We start from the raw sequence: 13,533 nt of genomic DNA on the forward strand, positions 1-13,533 counted from the left end.
TGTCGCAAATGGCAGTATTTCATTTTTTCTTATGGCCAAGTAGTATTCATATATACATATCACATCTTCTTTATCCAGTCATCCATTGGAGGACACTTCTGTTTCCATATCTTAGCTACCATGAATAATGCTGCTGTGAAAATAAGGGTACATATATCTTTATGGATAAATGTTTTCAGATTTTTTTAGGTAGATACCCAGAAGAGGGATTGCTGGGTCATATATGGTAATTGTACTCTTAATTTTTTGAAGAACCTCTATACTGGTTTTCATAGTGGCTGTACCAAGTTACATTCCTACCAGCAGTGTATGAGGGTTTCTTTTTCTCCACAGCCTCTCCAACATTTGTTATTACTTGTCTTGTTGAGAATAGCCATTCTAACAGGTGTGAGGTGGTATCTCATTGTGGGTTTGACTTGCATTTCCCTAATAGCTAGTGAAGTTGAGCATCTTTTCATATATGTTGACTGTATGTCTTCTTGGGAGAAGTGTCTGTTCAGGTCCTCTGCCCATTTTTAATTGGATTATTTGTTTTTTGTTGTTGTTGAGTTGTACAAGTTCTTTATATATTTTGGATATTAGCCCCTTATTGGAGGTGTTGTTTGCAAATTAACTTCTCCCATTCAGTTGGTTGCCTCTTTGTTTTGTTGGTGGTTTCTTTTCCTATGCAGAGGCTTCTTAGTTTGACATAGTCCCATTCATTTATTTTTGCCTTTACTTTCCTTGCCTTTGAGAACAAATCCTCTTTCTAAAAGTGTAGCTGCTCCTGTAACATAAAAGGGTTAAGACATTTTTTTTTTAATTTTTATGTTGAAGTTTCGAAAGTTAGAAATCGTTGAAATGAAGTACTTGGATTCTATTCCAGTCTTACCTTTTCAATTACTTATGTGTATAACTTTGGGTAAATAATTTTATGAAGATTAGCTTTAATTTCCTTTTCTGTAGAATGAGAACAAATATGTGCTTATTTACATAGGAATGTAATGAGGATCTAGCATGGTAGGTAAAAACCTACCATGTTTCCCTGAAAATAAGACCTAGCCGGACAATCAGCTCTAGTGCATCTTTTGGAGCAAAAAATAATACAAGACCTGGTCTTATTTCATTATAAGACCAAGTATAATATAATGTAGTATACGATACTATGCTATACTATAATATAATACCGGGTCTTATATTAATTTTTGCTCCAAAAGACGCACTGGAATTGATTGTCCAGCTAGGTCTTATTTTCGGGGAAATGCGGTATTTAAAAACATGCCTTTATGAATGCAAATTATAACCAAATTTTATTTTCATAGGAGTCTGTGCTAAGGTTCTGGTGTGGAAGATTTCTTAAAAATGGACTAAAACATAGTGTCTTAAGAGAATAGCACAGGAATCAGGAAGAAACTCTAAAAAGCTTAAATTTCCACCATGGGGTGATGGCTTTATCTTTTTCAGTTCCTTCTCATTGCCTGTGTAGTACATTGTTCTCATTAAAAAGCTAAAAGCTCAAGGGCAAATCCCATCCCCCTTTTCATTCCTAAGCAAAAAATTTCCTCGTACTTCCCTGCGTTTTTTGCCCCAAATATAGAATGTGCCTTAGAGAAGTGGTAAGACCTAGATTCAAGTTTTGACTTTACCATTAGTTCCCTGGGATACTAGGAAACTCCAATCAACTTTTGGTCTCATAGTTTTCATATCTCAAATAGGGATAAATAGTACCTCCTCTAAAAAGTATCTACTCTGTCTATCTCATATAGAGTTATATAAGGAGAAATGAGATAAGATTCATGAAAGTTTCTGAAAAAAAATGGAAGTCTGGGAATGTAAATTGTTATTACTACTATTTTGTATTATAATTGTCACCAGAATGTAGTTGAGCTGTGGCTCCACAGATGGCTAATCAGTATGAGTGAAATTACCTCAGTTATCTATACTTTCATTTATTTTTCTATGACTTTCTGTTTAATGTCTCCTAGAATTATTGCATTTATTTGGTATGTGGTATAGATATTATTTTAATCAAGTAAGATAAAGCTACTTGTTATTTTTTAGTGGGGTTTATGGCTCAGGGAAATCATTGTTAGTATGTTTTTTATGGGCACGTCCTAATACATCTTTTATTAACTGAGAGTTCATTGAACGTACACTGTACCCATACTGCCACGCCAAGTGCTCTTTGGGGATATAAAGGAAGCATAAGGTCTGCTTTCGGTCTTAAAGGAAATCAGAGTATATACAGTATCTCCTGTGGGGATAAGACTTATAAGAAAAAAATTTAGAAATTAAGACATAATTGCTTGCTGAGCTATATGGTTGAGTTAATAGAAATGGCAGTTTGGAGAAGGAAAAACTCAAGGGATTTTTTTAAGGTAGAGCATTACTGTTATATATTGTACCATCATTTGTTTCTTATTAATTTTATTTAAAAACATCTCAGACCTTCAGAAAAGTTTGACTAATACAGTAAACATCTGTATAACCTTTGTCCTGGAATCTAATTTGCCACAATTTGCTTGATCTTCATACACATATGCACTTTTTTTTTTTAACCATTTGAGGTAATTGCAGAGACCAGGACAGTATACTCCTAAATACTTCAGCATTTATCTCCTAAAAACAGGTATTACCCTGTATAACCACACATAATAATCATACTTTGGAAAATAACATTGAAATAGTATTCTTATAGTCCATATTCAGATTTACCAATATAATTATAACGGATTTTGTTTTTGATCTCCAAAAGGTCATACATATATTTAGTTGTCTCTTTAGTCTCTATCTAGAACAGTCTTTTTAATGATACTGTCATTTTTTTCAGAGTCTAGGCCAGTGGTTAGCAAACTATGGCTGGGCTGACCAACTCTTTCTATAAATAAAGTTGTATTCGAAAACACCCATATTCAGCCATGTACATGAATCTATGGCTGCTTTTGCACTACAGTGTCAGAATTGAGTAGTTGCAACAGAGACTGTGTGGTTCACAAGCCTACAATGTTTACTGTCTGAACTTTTAAGAAGTTTGCTTACCCCTAGTATAGGCAATTTGTTACGCATGACCCTCAATTTGAGTTTGCTGATTGCTTTCTTAATTAGATACAGCTTAAGCATTTTTGGCAGCATTACTACATTTGTGATGTTCTATCTTTCTTACAATACCACATTAGGAATCACATGAGGTTAATTTGTTTTATTCTTTATGATGTTAAGTCATAGGGGAGTTTTGTAATAAAGGAAGACTTTAAGAAAGAAATGGCATTTTAAACTAATCCTCAAATATAGTACTATGGTATTTGAATAGGTGGACAGAAGATTTTTCTAGCAGACGTTGTCTATAACATTCTTCTGCCCCTACTTCTATTAACCCCAAATTAGTATTTTCATCCATTTGCATGGTTGGAATGATTGGTAGCTTGACAACTTATTGATGCTGTTGGTAGCAAACAGTACGGTTTTCTTCATCCAGTCTGTATTTTTATTTGTTTGTTTAATTTTGCAGTGGTAATTGCCTACACTCTGTCCAAGAGTATTGTAAGCAAGTGGCTTTGCGACTTACATAGTATACTCTAAAGATTTCTGTGTACCCTAGGAACTTAATAAAATTTTGTCTGTCTGAAAAACCAAAACCCAAAAAGTATTGCATTCCAAAAGCAAATGTGGGGGATGAATATACATAGATACACTTGCTTTTTTCTTAAAAGTAGTTGAATAGATCATGTAAATGAAGTACCAGTTTATTTAGATACCATTATTTGTACCATTATGGAAACATTAGTTGTGAAAATAAATGGATTGAAAAAAGTGTATGTTATAGTAATATTGGCAGTATTAGCAGATGGTCTAAAATTGCTTCTGTAGGGTTCCCTTGTATTGTCGATACTAAGGAACAGCTCCCTGCTGGATGTCAAACCCAACGATGAATATGTGTATAAAATTATAGTCATAATTGACTGTCATTTGTAATGGTGAATTAGATGTGCTGTTGAGGAATGGATAAATGTTAAGTATTCAAGGGCATCTTACTCCACAAGTAAATTCCATCAAAGAAATTATTTTATAAAAATATCACAGGCAAAAATGTAAGAGTTAATGAGTTCTTTAAAGGTGAAAATGAACTCTTTTATTTAGAATGACTTTGGCTAGAAATCATTTTTTAATTTCTATAGAAAAAGTCCTATTCCAACATTATTCCTTTGTTAATGGATTTTGGTGACATTTATATTGTATTTAAAAACTTGAGAAACAAATTTTTCAATTCTAGATAAATTATCAAAAGCAAATTTCTGTTCTTGCAAAGCAAAGGACTACTGCTAGCTGCACTTTTTGAAGGATAGTATTGCTGGAGATAGAGTTCTTGGTTGACAGTACTTTTTCTTTCAGCATTTGAATGTCATCTTACTACCTTGTGAGCTGCAGATGAGAAGTTAGCTGCTAATCTTACTGAGATCCCCTTGTATGTAATGTGTCATTTTCTCTTGCTGATTTCAAGATTTTTTCCTTCATCTTTGTCTTTTAACAGTTTAGCAATGATGTGTCTAGGTGTATATTTCTTTGAGTTTATCCTGTTTGTAGTTTGTTAAACTTCTCAGGTATTGAAGGTTTTCATCAAATTTGATGTTTTCTGCCATTATTTCTTAAATTTTTTTCTGGCCCTTTAATCTTCTCTTTCTGGGAGACCCATTACATATGAGATGTGACAATTAAATTCACAAACTTGTTTTAACCATGTTGCTAACCTTTTTTGATATCGGAGGGATTATTCATTGTGAATGTGTACCAACTGGACAAACAGTTAACCAGGCTTACTATTTGGAAGTGCTGAATAGGTTGCATGGAAAAGTCAGATGACCTAAAATTTTCACCAACAATTCATGGCTTTTGGATCACAACAATGCACCAGCTCACACAGCACTGTCTGTGAGGAAGTTTTTAGCCAGTAAACAAATAACTGTATTGGAACACCCTCCCTACTCAACTGATCTGGCCCCCAGTGACTTCTTTCTTTACCATAAGATAAAGGAAATATTGAAAGGAAGACATTTTGATGACATTGAGGACATCAAGGGTAATATGACAACAGCTCTGATGACCATTCCAGAAAAAAGGTTCCAAAATTGCTTTGAAGGGTGGACTAGGCGCTGGCATCACTGCATAGCTTCCCAAGGGGAGTACTTTGAAGGTGACTGTAGTGATGTTTAGCAATGAGGTATGTAGCACTTTTTCTAGGATGAGTTTGTGAACTTAACTGTCAGACCTTGTATATGTTAGTGCACTTGGCAGTGTTCCATAGGTTTCTGAGGTTCTGTTCATTTTTCTTCATTCTTTTTGCTGTCTGTTCTTCAGACTGGATAGTCTCTACTTAAAATAGGAATTTCTTAAACTTCAATGTATCATAGTCTAAAACTTAAGATATCAAATTGTTCTTTTTAAAAATTGACTCACCACAAGTTACTTAACCTTTCTGTGTCTTTTTTTCTTCTCTATAAAATGGGACTAATGAAACACTCAACTGCAAAAAAAAATTGTCCTACCAAATACTGAATGTGGAGTTAGATATTTGTTTAGATAAAATTTGATTATATTTCTCATTTATGCTCATTTTTGATGTAGGTATGTGAGGTATAGTGTATCAGGACTCAGAATAATATTGCAGGCTAATTCCTTGTTTAAAAAGTGCAAAAAAAAAAAGACCACAAATCTATTTTTTTTTTTTAATCTAAAAATGGTAGTGGTTCAAGAGGGAAGGTGTGTGGTTCATGAGGGAAGGTGACACAGATCAATGAAGTTAACATGGAGAGGATGTGAGCCAGAGCAACTGGGGAAATTTTGTTCTAAGGGAAGGGTATATGCAGAAGGCCAGAAGAAGCAAGAGAAAACATGACATATTTAGAATGAGACAAGTTGCTCAATATGGTAATAGGACCTAAATAGACGTAAAAAAAAAATAGCAAAATATCATTTGGGGTATTGAAAGTGTATCCAGGAAATGGATGCTACCTTATTTATTGTAGAAGTACTGTACATATGTAAAACCTTAATTTTTTTGTTTGAGGAAGGAAGAAGTTAATTAAATTTCAACTAAAAAAGCAACTAACCAACAAATTAGTCTCTATTTATTTAAAAATGATTTCTTTGTTTACCATCTTGAGTCATTAAAATCTTTTTGTTTTAATTGTAGTTGTTTATTTTCATTGCAGGTGGAGAACTGTGACACCAATTGGACATCCTCTACCTGGAACCCGATTTATTGCTTTTAAAGTTCCTTTAAAGGGTGTATGTATATTATTTTCTTATTTAATAAGGAGGATTGAGACTAATGTAATCCATGTTTATTTAATGTTATGCTTTCCTTTGTGAAAATATTTGAATGCAAGTTTCCAGCAAATGTTTGACATAGAGGTAACAAACCTTTCACACATACAGTTATTAATTACTGGTGTAAGGGAGTAGTTTTGAATTAATTTTTAAATAATAGCTTTATTGATATATAATTCACATACCGTAAAATTCACCTATTTAAGTATACAATTCACTAGTTATACAGCTGTCACCACAATTTTAGAAAATTTCATCACCCCCTCAAAAAAAAACCCTATGCCTAGTAGCAGTCATTCCCCTTTCTCCTTTACTCCCACCCCCCTTCCCCTAGGCAACCACCAGTCTCCTTTGTGTGTTCATAAATTTGACTGTTCTGGACATTTCATCTAAACGGAATAATACAATATGTGTCTTTTGTGACTGGTTTCTGTGTCATGTTTTCAAGGTTCATCTGTGTTGTAGCATGTATCATACTTCATTTCTTTTTGTTGCCAAATTCAATTACTTTTTAATGGTTAAACTTATTTTACTGAAAACAGACTTAACAAAATTAAATACTCTTGAAAGAAAAGATCTTTAATCCTAGTGTTACTAATATTTTAATTTTTATATTACATCTATTTAAAAGTTATAATCCAAAAATAAAGAGGGATAATTCTTTAGTTCCTACCTCCATAAACGATCAACATTCTTTTATCAATTTGTCAAATCCTTTGTATAGCATTTCCTAAAAAAAATCAAAAGATGCTTGAAACCCATGCCATGTTTTAGATGGCCTCAGAACTATGGCAGCTGCATTTTCTCTTGCTTTCTCTTACGTTGGGAAAGTGTGAGTACACAGCTCAAAATCTTTTATATTTGCCTAATTTAACTCGGATCTTTCTTTTTCAGTGGTGTTTAAGTTACTTTTTTAATATATTGCGATAGAATTCACAAACCATAAAATTCACCCTTTTAAGGTATGCAATTCAGTGGTTTTTAATATATTCATTGCGTTGTGTGATCATCACCAGTAATTCCAGATTATCATTTTCATCACCTTAAAAGGAAACTGTACCCATTAGCAGTCATTCATCATTTTCTTCTCCCCCGGCCCCTGGCAACCAGCCACTAATCTATTTTCTGTCTATACATTTGCCTCTTCTGGACATTTCATATGACTGGAATCATACGTATGTGGCCTTTTTGTGACTAGTGACTCTCTCTCAGCATGATTTCAAGGTACATCATGTTGTACCATGTACTAGAAAGTTCTTTTTATTGCCAAATAGAATTAATTTTTAAAACATACATATTTGGCTTTGTAGTACATTGTGTTAACTGCAGCTTTTTCTTATTAATCATAATACAAAAAGCAAACCTGTTGCACTATCCTCACACACCACTGAAGAGCAGTAACAGCAATTTAGGAACGTGCTGGTAAGTTTATAGACTGACCAAAATTATAGATTTACCTCCAGATAACCCATATATAACATTTGACAACAATTTAAAAATTCTGTGTTCTTCTTTAACATAAACATGGAAACTTAGAACCTTTGTATCTGGGAGAAAAATGAGTATTTAATCAAGTAAGGCAGCCTGGTATTATGAGCTGTTTAAAGATGATAATTTCTGGATTAAAATATTGACTGGCATTTAGCCTGTGACATTGGACAAGTAATTTATCAGAGCCTCAGTTCCAAGATCCCCTTTTATTAGGTTGGTGCAAAAGTAATTGCGGTTTTTGCTTTTTGAACCTTTTAAACTACAGTTACTTTTGCACCAACCTAATAATTCTAATGTTGTAATTATATTGTAAGAATCTTGGATTCATTCTGATTACTATTTGATTGAAAAATCCTGTGAGATTATTTTAATGATAACTCTACTACAAAATTATTCTTCATTCATGGTTAATATTTTATTTAACACTCGATTTGATGCAAAAAACAAAATTCCAGTAGACCAAAGCGGGACAATCCTTTTTGAAATGTGCCAAGTCCTTGGTGACAAGGAGTTACATTCCTCCACCTTGTGGCCTATATATCATGTGTGTCCTCTTGTTGACTAGAGTTCCTTTCCAGTTGACTAGAGTTCAGTCAGTGTATCTAATTTAATGAAGCAGACTCCCATTCTCCACTTCAATGTAAGAATACGCTTAACTAGGTTTATTTAAAGGTTAATATGCACTGGGGCCTGTATTAAACGTTTTTGCATTATCCCATTTAATTCTCATAACAATCCTATAATGTAAGTACTGTTTTACAGATGATGACCTTGAAGCTTAGAGAGAAAAGTGACTTGTCCAAATCACATAATAGTGACAGAACTGGGACTCAAGCCCAGGGTGGTCTGATAGTTTCTAAGCCTCTGATCTTAATCACAAAGACCCTGTCCCAATAGTATGCATTCTGTAACTTCCCTTGTGTGAATGTTTGTGTGCTTTAAATGTAACTCACTATAGACACACCTGTATTTTAGATTCTAATTGTGTAAATGGCCTTAATTTGGGTTCCTCAGAAGCAGATCCAGAGAAAAGGACTTGATTTCAAGTGGTGATCCCAGCAAGCACCATCTTGAGAGTTTGACGATGTGAAACAGGAAAGTGAAGGAAGCCAGTAAAGGATGTGTTACCAGGTTATCACTCTGGGCAAGCTCAATCCCTTTTAGGGAACTCAGTTCAGAATACACCTCAGAGTTACCCAACTAAGGCGTCGTTTTCCTCAGACTGTCATCTATCTGAGAGCTTTTCTTGTGGCCATTAAAACTTCTCTGTGCTACCCTGTGCATACAGACCAGAGAAAGCCCTCAGGTCGATAGTCAGAGGTGCTTTTAATAGGATGCTGCAACATGCCTTGGGATATGCTGAAGTGTAATGGACATGGCACTGACAAACAGCTACAGGAACAGCATCCAAGACTTTGAATTGTTTAGGTGGATTTGTGTGTGTTTTTTTTTCTCTTCTAGTTAGCATAGCTAATGACCTCGGTTATATCCCTTGATGTGATTATTTTGTGATTAGACTATTAAGCTTCCTATAAGCGGTATTTGCCTTCACCTAAGGTCATATTAATAGGCATCAGAACTGTACTATCTCATGTTCTACAGGTCTTTTTAAGCTCTGGACAGTTGGAGGGAATAGGACAGATGATTGGTTGATCAGCTTTGAGAAGATATAGAAGCTTTTTTTTTCCTCTTCCTTTGGAGCAAAGAAGTTCAAAATGTAAATCAGCTAGTCTGGATAACTCTGAGGAAAGTATATTCCCAAATAACTTGTTTCATAGGGTAGAGGCAGGAAGAAAGATATTACAAAGAAAGAAGTAGGAAGGGCTTAGAAAATACTCTCAAGTAGTGTATTTTCAGTTCTTGGTAATTCAAGAGTGAAATATCTGCTTCATGCATTCATTTGCAGCTACGTTTATTTGCAACTAGTTTAATTTCTGATCTTATATTTGGTCTTTGAATTAAAGATCACTCAGTGTTTAGAAGCAGAGTGAAGCTAACACATAGAGAATAAGAATAAGCCTCATTTCATTTTAGATGTCTGTTCTAAATGTCTCAAACTATGAGAAAGTGGATATGATATTCTTTGGCTAATTCAGCCTTACGACTTCAGGTTAGGATATTTGAAAGAGGAAATTATCTACCTGGATGCATAGTTAATTTTAGAACTAAAGTGAATCTCAGGGTAAATCAGTGCAGTAGTTTCCAAATGCTGGTCTTAAGACTACCATTTCTGGTGGCCTCTGAATCACCAGCTGAGCTTAAACACGGGGCCCAGACTCTTCCTCACAGAAAACTGTTTCAGTAGCTCAGGGTACAATCTAGAAATTTTTTTGCTTTTTCTAAGTTTCTTCAGGTGATTACAGTGGGCATCTAGGTTTGGGAATCACTGATGGAGTCAATCTACCTTATTTTAAAGATGTATAAACCAGAGCCCAGAGGGCTTTAGTGACTTCTCTAAGGTTATACAACAAGGTAATAGTGGAACTATGACTGTACCCACTTTTTATGATTCTCCAGAGTTCTACCCACAATATCACAGCTGTCTATCCTATTGGAAAGAGGGAAGGAGTGCTGTCACAAGATAACAAACATATTTACACTTCTTTTTTACATGAAGGAAATATATCCTCATACAGAAAATTACAGATGTCAACCAGAATAAATATGATTTTTGCTAATTGGGAAGAATTTTATTAGAACCAAACCCATTAATATTAATTGAATGAAGTACTTTCTGAATTTCTGAAGATGAACATAGCCTGCAGAAGTTCTTCAGGAAATTCCTCCCATAGATTCTAGATTCTAAACTAAACTTCAATGTAGAAAGTTTTAATTAGTTCTTTTTTGTTGTAGTTGCAGAACCAGTGCCTATAGGCCTTGCGAGTCTTTGGAGATCAGAAATACTCTAAAATTGTGCTATACAATATGGATGGTAGCCAGCCAGCCACACGTGGCCATTGAGCACTTGAAATGTGGCAAATCCACATTAAGATGTACTGTAAGTGTAAATTACAAGGTAGCTACTGAACCTTAGTAAAAAAGAAAACAAAGTAAAATTTCAATTTTTTAATTAATTTCGTGCTGAAATAATACTTTAGATATATTGAGTTAAATAACATGTTAAAATTAATTTCATCTGTATCTTTATTTTTTGAGTGTGGCTACTAGAAAATTTTAAATTTTAAAACATATGTGGCTTATGTTTCCATTGGACAGCACTGCTCTCTATAAAAGAGTTATAAACTATTTTACAGAAATATAGCATGTGTATTTTATGCATCTGTGGAGATCTGATGCAGAGCCTGGTGGATCAGGCTTCTCTGCAGGTTCTTCATTCCTCCGCTTAGGGGACCCAAGAAGCCCTTAGTTGTTTTGGAAAGCTGAACATGCTCCAAGAAAATAACCGGGAATTCACAATTTCTTCGAATTCTTCTAAGGAGATATAATGGCATACATTTTTCTATAGTTCTTCAAAGCTTCCCAAATTATAGTGCGTACATATAACCCTTTGTTTTGGACACTTTGTACAAAGTATTTTTACTATTATAAATAACGGTGCAGTGAATGTTCTGATACCCAATCTCTTTTTCCCCCACATCACTAATAATTGCCTTAGGATAATTTTCTAGACATAAAATCACTGAAGCAAAAGATGTAAATATGTTTAGGCTCTTCTTACAGCTCTAATTTGTTAACAGCTTTGTCAGTGTTCCTAAAGCTATGAAAATTCTCACTAATTCTTTTTGCCTTATGTTTTTTCTCCTTTGTTTTATGTTAAGTATTTACATTTCATCTTTATCATGTAACCTTATTGTTCATTTTCATTATAGGCAGTTAATCAGAGACTTACTCCAACCCAGAAGTTTACACCAAAAGACTTGGTTAGTGCAATAAAAGCACTAAATGTGGAGCTTGGATTAATTATCGATTTAACATATACCACAAGATATTATGAAGTGAAGGTAAAGTTACAAATGTATTTCATTATCATGGATAGGTCTTAAAATAGAAAAGACTTTATATTGTGTTTGGAAAGTGAATTGAGATATTCTCTTTGTTTTTTTAATATAAATTTCAGAATTACCCATGTGTAATCTCTTAGAAATCTTCTAAATCCTTCATATAATCATATAGTATATTCTTTTCTAAAATCTTGGATTGTGCAGAGAGAAGAAAAATGGAATTTTGTTATTTTAAGAGAACAAAATAACTAGAAGAAAGAAATGTATTAATAGATGGACATAGAAAAGGAAAGCAAAAAGTGAACAGGAAACAAAAGAAAGGAAAAGAGTGTATGATGGACAAGAAAGCAAAAGAGGAAAAGATAAAGAAAAGGAAAAAATGTGAGACAGGTGTTATTCCACAATAGTGTTTTTCGAACTTTCTTTAGCATCAAAATCATTTCCATTAAACTTTGCTCTGAAGTCCATTATATGAAGCAAGTAAACAGGGAGTTGTGCTGATTGAAGCAGGAGATTAAGGACCCACTAGGCCTCATCATCATCCTCTAGTCCCTCCCTCCCCATCCCTGATCTTAGGGACAGTCCTCCCCGCCAGCCCCATCCCCAATCTTAGAGAGCAAGAGTTTTAAAACCTTACTCTAGAAGAAAATAACTCTTGAACCTTGCTGTTCAATTGGATTGGTGCCATCAAAGATGTCATCTCTCATTTACCCTGATTGACATTTTGTCTTGGATACGTTGCTGCAATGTCATAGTTCAACATACATAAAACTAAACATACATTCATTTCTTAAACACCACCCCTTCCCAAAAATACAAATTAGCACTCTCTTGAGCTGCCCTGTTTCTCCTCAGCCTGTCAGGTTTAAATCCCTGGAGTCTTCTGTCCTCCTGGTACCTTACGTCAGATCAAGGACTAAAACCGGTAGATTTTTCCTTGTGAAATGTATCCCAGATTCTGTAGGTGTTTCACCTGATAACTCAGCAGCTAGTCGTTTCCATTCTTAGTTGTCCTTAAACAAAATTTTCATGCCAGTTCTAGTTTCTTCCTAAAAAAAGTCTTCATTCTCTTTGCCCTCCTCCCTGTTTTTAACGTATCACATGTAAATTCCTCTCCCCAACTTGCAAGGCGCAGTTTAATCTGGTCCCCATCTCATCTTAACTCTTCTCAGTTCCTTACAACATACCATCTCCTCTAATTAGTTATCTATCTCGTGAACATTCTATGCTCATTCTTGATTGTGTGCCTCAAATCATTCCATAAACTTGGAATTTTTTTCTCTCCATCCTCGCCCCAAAATCCACCTATTCTTCAAGGCCTAGCATTTATAGCCACTACTGAACTGCTGCACATATAACCAGTTGTTTTATTCAGCGTATAAATGTTCAAGGGTGATTACCCTGGTTTTTCCAAATATATTATCTGCTCCTAAGATCTGATCTTACGCATTTACACTCATTGCCAATATTGGCATTCTTTAACTGAGTGTTGTTAATTGATTAATTGATTTTACTTAAATGATGAAATTAGTCCTTTTTATTCTTAGAGCCTCACTTATACTGGCAGTGCCAAAAAAAAATGTATACACATGAGTTGTATTCATCTTTTGTTATCGGTATACATTGGGTATTACAATTTTAATGTAGTTTTTTCCTTTCTTAAAATGTGTATATATATTATTTGGCACCCTCTGTAGATTCTCTTGCATAATTTTAAATCAGTCAGGGAAACATGTAAGCACTTTAAAACAGGCTTACTAAACATAACCTAAGCTGA

General features: G+C 34.3%; 1 protein-coding gene across 1 annotated transcript in view; it reads left to right on the plus strand.

Annotated features, from left to right (window-relative positions):
- The window catches only part of LOC117035961 (uncharacterized), a 38,469-nt gene that overhangs the window by 9,984 nt on the left and 14,952 nt on the right, over nt 1-13,533 (plus strand). Inside the window, exons 2-3 of the mRNA XM_033130348.1 lie at nt 6,186-6,261; nt 11,625-11,756. Coding sequence (XP_032986239.1) covers nt 6,186-6,261; nt 11,625-11,756 — 208 coding nt within the window. The remainder of the gene's footprint in view (nt 1-6,185; nt 6,262-11,624; nt 11,757-13,533) is intronic.

Source organism: Rhinolophus ferrumequinum, chromosome 16 (assembly GCF_004115265.2).
Source record: "Rhinolophus ferrumequinum isolate MPI-CBG mRhiFer1 chromosome 16, mRhiFer1_v1.p, whole genome shotgun sequence".
Taxonomy (NCBI): Eukaryota; Metazoa; Chordata; class Mammalia; order Chiroptera; family Rhinolophidae; genus Rhinolophus; species Rhinolophus ferrumequinum.